General features: G+C 38.0%; 1 protein-coding gene across 1 annotated transcript; it reads right to left on the minus strand.

Annotated features, from left to right (window-relative positions):
• Positions 1-1166: 1166 nt before the first annotated feature.
• LOC119192281 (trypsin, alkaline C-like) lies at positions 1167-6386 on the minus strand. The gene is made up of 5 exons (XM_037446108.1): positions 6272-6386; positions 5250-5421; positions 4451-4706; positions 2363-2471; positions 1167-1687 (listed from the first exon to the last, which is right to left on the minus strand). Exons 1-5 carry the CDS (start codon positions 6315-6317, stop codon positions 1464-1466), a joined length of 807 nt encoding a protein of 268 aa, XP_037302005.1. The 5' UTR covers positions 6318-6386; the 3' UTR covers positions 1167-1463.
• Between the last annotated feature and the right edge of the window lie 782 nt (positions 6387-7168).

Raw genomic sequence — 7168 nt, forward strand, 5'->3', positions numbered from 1 at the left:
TCATCAAGATCAGCAGCATATAAACAAACTATTTTATCTCTCTTACTCTTAGCTGAACTAGAAAGAGACAAAACATTTGCTAATAAATATTTATGAATAAGCGAAGAAAATTGCAATGTATAAGTGCCTTTTGTGAACAGTCGTGCCGCACCTTATATTTATGTACTCGATCACCCAAAGATGTTATATCGACCGGATTTTAATATAGACTTTAGCGCCTTAGTTTAAGACCTAGGTTTTAGACAGTTTTAGTTAGCTGTGAGTACCTTTTGAGCATATATATATATTAATTGTAATTATATTTCCAATTTAGTTTTTCACTAAGGAACCTGATAAACGTTCTAAGCCTGTTTATGAATTTGTGAATCTCACGTTTATAGTAATAACCCATTGCCATTATTCGTCCAATGGAATGATCCGAAAGATGACAAATAAGGAAATTAAATATATCAATAATCAGTGTAAATCGGGTTAAAAGCAAGCATAATTGTGTGGACTGGCGAGGGACAATCATCTCTCATTAATCTACGCTAGCTGGACTCCGTTCCATTTACTATCAGGTGAAAGGTCACTGACGTGTGAGTATAAGAAAGTAATGAGTTTTAAATTGTTAATGTTTCATTCTAAATTGTGAGCCTCAAATATTCTGGTTACCTGGTGTTTGATTCTTTTCAGCAATCGTTTTTAGCTGTAATATAAAGTTTTATGTCCAGTTAATAGATCATGCAATTTGCGACCAGGAAATTGAGGCCATCTTTCCGGAAACTGGAAATATACGAAGAGGTATTTATTGCCTGTATGTGATGACATACTTCCGATCGTGGCGTCAAGAGATCGATTTTCGTCAATGATGCCATCATAACAGTTTAACGTGAAAATTGCAGTTGATACTTATTGTAGCCTTTCCTAGCCTGTTTTAGTTTTACACTGCATTATACTAATGCAGGAGACTTCACTAACGTTACCATATTGACACACGTACTTGCAGTTAACGCCAGGATCGGAAGTATATCTCAATATGTTGAAATTGAAGTGTTTTTTTAATGTAACATGTTTTTAAAACATTGTCGTTTTGGGACCACCCTGTATGTTCTCTCAGTCTTAGATCAATAGGTCATACGTGCTCACAACTGTATACATCAAAAGGTAATTAATAATTATACAGATAATAGAAAATAATTTTATTTAATTAAGATTTTTTCCTTATAAATAAATCGAGAATCTATTTTTAATGCTTTTATCAATCCTGCTCCATTCATAGCTTATAATCGTTTGATGCATTTTAAGTGACCCCAATATTTCAAACCATGACAGGATGGCAAAATAACTAATTCTTAAATCTTTCTCATGTTTCTATAAGAGCAATAACAAAATGTGAGCTCTAAATGTATCATACTAAAACTTAATTCTACTTTGCCACCCTATTAGGGCCTACAGCTTATTGAATTAATTAAGGTTGGCCCTCATGGCATTGGGGTAGGGGACCTAATATCGCTCCTAGGGGCGACGGCGACCGACAATATCCAGTTAGTGTAAGTGTCGATCCTGCTGAAGAGGTCGGGGTAGTCCTGGGTGTCGCAGGACTCGTAGTAGGAGGCGGTACCGACTACCACGCGGCCGATGACCATGGGAGCACCGGCGTCACCGAAACAGATACCACGGCCTGGGGCTTTCGCGCAGATTACACCTGCGGGGAATACGGAGTTGGCAATATATTCTATCGGTTTGTAATCTTCTTTTTATATTATAGGTTCTGCGGTTTTTGAGTAATTTCGCCAATTTCCACTAGTAATAGCAAATATTATAAACGACTTTTATAAATCTATAGGCAGCGACAAAACTAAGACAAAAATAGGAAGCCCAATGCACGTACTAGTTATTGAACGAACTAGTATTTATATGTGGCATGGGCGGGGAAGGAAGATGGGCGGTGCCCAACTTAGAAACCTACTTAGTCTAATCACCCCTACAAAAAGCCTTCTGCTTAAAAGCGAATCTCGTAATACAAGGCTTTCGTTGAATTCGGTGAACTTTTTTCTCCCGGCAAATGACAGGTCCCATTTCAAATCACCAATTACACCAATCACAATTTCTCGTATGTCTTCCAATTGAGACTTTTCCACCCTCACACCCACTACAACTGTAAGCCAAGATCGGCAGTGTCACGCATTTTATGACAACGAGCGGTGAAGACCGGCGCGGCTCAGTGAAAATAGGCAGAAGTTGGAAATGTTGTGTATATGTCTGCCTATTATACTTCCGTCACTGTATCCATGATTCTGGTTTGTAGGCGGTGGAGATCTCAATTAACATCTGATATCCCTTCATTTCATATATCGGCTATGAAAACAATTATACTTACGGTCAGAGATGGCGACCGCTTCAGAGCCTTCGTACGCAGCCTTGCACTCGTCAACATTTACTTTGTACAGGTTGATGGTCTTCAGGGTTTGCAGTTGAGGTCCGCCTTCCTGCGAATCAAATATAATATGTTAGATATCTCGGAGTTATGAAGTGTTATCTGATGTTATACTGGTTGTAAGTCTCTCATATGTTAAGAGTCCGCCTGGGTAGGGACCGCCGCAATGTTTATTTCTCCCGACAAACAGCAGTGTGTAATCACTGCTGTAGCCAACTTAACTACCTGGACATAATAAGACATAACATGAAACATCTCACGTCCCAGAATGGCGAGCACAGTCGATTACCAAACAATACTTTGTAATTCAATGTGTTGGTGTTTCTACTGTTTATGGGGGGTCGTATTGCTTACCATCAGGGGAACGGCGAGCTCGTCTCGTCATTCAAAGCAATAAAAAAAATTATGGCTTCAGGAATTTTGATGTATTTTAAAACCATCGCCTCCTAGGTACAGTAGACAGCTATCGAAACTAAATAATGGCTCGTTCCATATTGGGAAAGAAAATATGACTTATGTACCACAATTTGCTCTTCAGAATAAAAACTTAAGTCACAAGACAATATCTCGACCATAAAACACGTTCGGAATACTTGCAGCCGTTTATAAAGTGTTTAACGACCGATTAATGTTTCTACAGCTAATTTTAACTGTGTTGCAAATAAATGACCCTGAACAGTGATGAACAGCTCCAAGAAATAAAATTTAAACGCATTGCTATGCGATAACCGTTGTTAGGAATGCGCTGTTTTTATCCTGACATGAAAAATATACAGGAACATTTTTGACTTTATCAGTCTTACTTATAAACTTGTTTTAGCGTTAAGAGGTGGTAAAGAATTGCTTAAATAACGGTTAAAAACATCACCGGTTTCCTAGTTTAAACCTTATTAAGGGGCAAGATGGCGGGTTTTGACTTACAGTTGACGAATAAATTTGTGTTTTAAGTAAGCATAGTTTTGCGAAAATTTAAAAGACTATATTACTAAATGTTGTAAATAACACTTTACCATTAGATACCCGTACCGCAGATGTGAAAAGTGCAAGTTTCCAACAAAAAAATATCAATAAAATTTAATTTTATTATTGCACACCCTAGTTTCACTACTCAGTTATACACTATTCAGTTATACACTTACGCCACGCCATATTAACACAAAACTACAAAATGATCATGAAAGAATAAAAGTGAAAAGTAGTTTTTTGGTGAAAATATTCATTATTCATGAATGATTTATATCCCAATATTAGTATAGGTAAAAGCGAATATGTGGTTTCATTAATTTAATACAATGTCAAAATACGTTTCATATAACGATATTTCCGGAGACTCAAACCATTTGGAACTACCGTGGTGGGTATTTCTAATTTCACCCTCCATAGTGGTTAGTGTCGCCGAAAACAAGAGTTTGATCCAACAATTCAAAACAAATTAAAAACAAAAAGACCTCGCTCAATACCCAAAATACCAATATAGCATTATGTTGCAGCGATCTTTTATTCAAATAAACTCTATGATGGAATATTCATTTATATAATACCATCAACCCTTGCTGTATAAAGGAGACCCGTGCCCAGCATACGGGTCTTCTTTAATTAATCACGCTGACTACAGGAGATAGACTACATATACCTACCTTCGAAGGTCTTATGTAGAATTCTTGACTAGGTAGGTACATAGTATAATCAATAGTTTTTAATCACCAAAACAAAAATAGCGCTAATGAACACATTTGACAAAAAAGAAACCAAACAACGATGTAATATTATACCGGAAAAAATGTAATCTTGGTTAAGATTCATTGTAAATATTTGTTACCTACTTATACGTGTTGTATCCAACTTTATGCAAGATTTGTGAAAATATTAACTCTTTATAGCTTTATCATATATGTATAAAAAATAATTTGACTGCACCCTTCCTCTACTAAAAACCACATTACTTTTTTTGGTAGTCAAAAGCTGGTGTATAACTTCTCGGGATTTTATTCTAGATGCTAATCAAGCGTCTGACAAACAATATCCACTTACATATTCGAAACCCCAGCTGACGACTTTCACAGAGCTGCCATCAGCTATACTAGTGCCCTGAGGAGGCAGGTACAGAACGTCGATAGTGCTGCTGATGCCAAGGGGAGTCTTCAACCGAACCACGGCGACATCGCCTTCTCTAGGCTTCTCCACGTAGTTGGGATACTTGATGAGCTCGTCGAACAGCACGACAACACCACCGGAGAGACTGTTGGTCGAACCAGCGCGGACCTCGAATTGGTTCAAGATGCCACCGCTATGGGAAGAATTAAAGTATATTAAAAAACTTGTTGTATGCGCAAACGGATACGGTAGATTGCGGTTTCTCTAGTTTTCCAAAGTATTTTTTTATTGTAACTCAAAAGTGTTTTAAATAGGTAATAAAATCCACAATATATAACATTTTGTCGGTATAAATGAGTCAGCGGTAACCGGTTCATCCTAATATGGCTTACATCGGTCATCAATATATCCATTCCATGCTTCCCTATTCCTGTTTCCTTCAAAGCGGTCGCTTTGCAACGATTACTGAAATTAAGCCAAAATAAAATGAACCCGCAAGGAATATTTCCCTTGACTTCCTTCACAATCAGCTCGATAATATCAAATAATTGCGTCTTCACATTCTACTTATAGGACCAATTTCATTAGAAGGAACACACAAGAATATGAATTTTAAGTATTTTATAATCCAAAAAGTCCGCTCTGCTCTCGACAGCAAGATGTACGAAGCTATGTAGGGGTCAGAACCCTCAGCATTGAGGACATTGACGCAAGGAGGATAATCCAAAAAACTTACGTAAAACAGTAGGACGTGGTGAGTACGTGCCACGACGAGAGCAGGGAGCCAACGCAGCGCTGTATGAGGATACCAGGGCCAGGGTAGAAGTAGGTCAGGGCGACGATGTATGGGAACTGCTCGATGGTGGTATGCTCCCCACCCACAATGCGGCTCTCGGGGGCCGCTGACACTACAGCAAAAAGCATGTGGATGTTAAAGAAGAGTGTTAGTAGTAGTAGTAAGAACATTGTGATTTCGATAAAAAAAAAAGTCAAAATAATTTTCTATTTACGCAGAATACACATCTACCTACATAATAGTTATCTATGTTTGTTTTTTTTATATGCTAGCTGTCGATAACAATTGCAGGGCTTTTTTATGGATACAATAAATTCTAGATTACCTACTTCGAATTTTTTAAATACGTGAAATTAACCTGGTAGGTTTGGATCTAGGAAATATATCTATTTTAAAGTTACACATTTGTTAATTTGGTTAACTTCAAATTATTTTGTTTATAATAGGTGTAATGAAACAAAATTACCGCCTTACTATTAAGAAGTCGTTTACAAAAAATCGCTATTATAAACGAAATTTTAACTTTTAAAAATTTGGTCTATCCTTGCCCTAAAACAATTTTATGTAGAACTAGCGACCCGCTCTGGCTTCGCACGGGTATAACATAACAAAATAACAGTATTTCTCAACTATTTAATGGATGTTATTATACATGTAAACCTTCCTCTTGAATCACTCTATCTATTAAAAACCGCATCAAAATCCATTGCGTAGTTTTAAAGATTTAAGCATACAAAGGGACAGAGAAAGCGACTTTGTTTTATACTATGTAGTGATGTCGACTGTCGAGAGATGATTATCCCCGGCAATCGACACAATTATGGCGATAATTATGGCGGATTTTAACACTTTGGATACGGTGTTCGCTATCCGGGCGGGTTTAAATTTATCCTAGCACCATCAAATCTATATATCGGGACTGTCCAACATTTCTCGTGAACTTTATATTCCTATGTACTTACCGGCAGCGAGCAACGCAAGCGCAACGATCAGCCCTGAGGATGCCATCGCCGTAATCTTTAATCAGGCAAATATTTTGTTCTACTTATTTATTACTCAATATATATTATATTTGTCAGTAATTTATCATATTAGTCTAATTTGTTTTATACGGGCTGTTCATTTTTGTTTTGTTTTTATATTGCTAGTGAACTATAAAAGTATTTTTTGGGTCAATATTAGCGGGGTGAGTGGGAGTACCTCATTTCGTTCATCACCTGAGAGGGCCATTCTAAAGTTGTTGAGAATATAAGGTAGCAATTGGCTTGCTTTATTCTGCGAGAACTATAGAGCGTCCCAATTAGTTGGTCGACAAGGTCAGCGCCAAGAGCGTCGCCAGCCGATGGCCTAGGGGGCAAGTTGATATGGAGAATGAGAAAAGTATAAATTGTAAGTAAAGTCGAGAGCACGTGTTCCTCTCCCACTCCCCCGTTCCACTTTTACAATAACATAGAGCAGAACGTAATTGATCATACGGAATATTAAGAATCGAATTGGTGAATTCATACGAGTTTCGACGTTTGGGAAGCAAGTCAAGTCAAATACTTAGGACTTCGGTTGCTTAGTGCAATACCTTTGTTTTATTATATTTATAAGAATTTTGTTTTAGATATATCTCTATCCCGCATCGAACCTCTGGCCCTCCCCCATTTTTTTTTTCTCGGAGAATGTCCCCTATTTCTACCGCCCAGTCTTCGCGGGGGGCGACTGAGCAGTTATGTTGGGGTAACCGTTGCCTTACGACCCGACAATTGAAGCGGCCCGGGACCCTCGGGCGGCGGTCGGGCCGAGTCCCTAACCAATGAACCTAACCTAAGTCCCTACGCAACGGCCTACCAACTAAAACTCTGCGTTGACCC

The sequence above is a fragment of the Manduca sexta genome, unplaced genomic scaffold (genome assembly GCF_014839805.1).
Source record: "Manduca sexta isolate Smith_Timp_Sample1 unplaced genomic scaffold, JHU_Msex_v1.0 HiC_scaffold_2559, whole genome shotgun sequence".
Classification (NCBI taxonomy): domain Eukaryota; kingdom Metazoa; phylum Arthropoda; class Insecta; order Lepidoptera; family Sphingidae; genus Manduca; species Manduca sexta.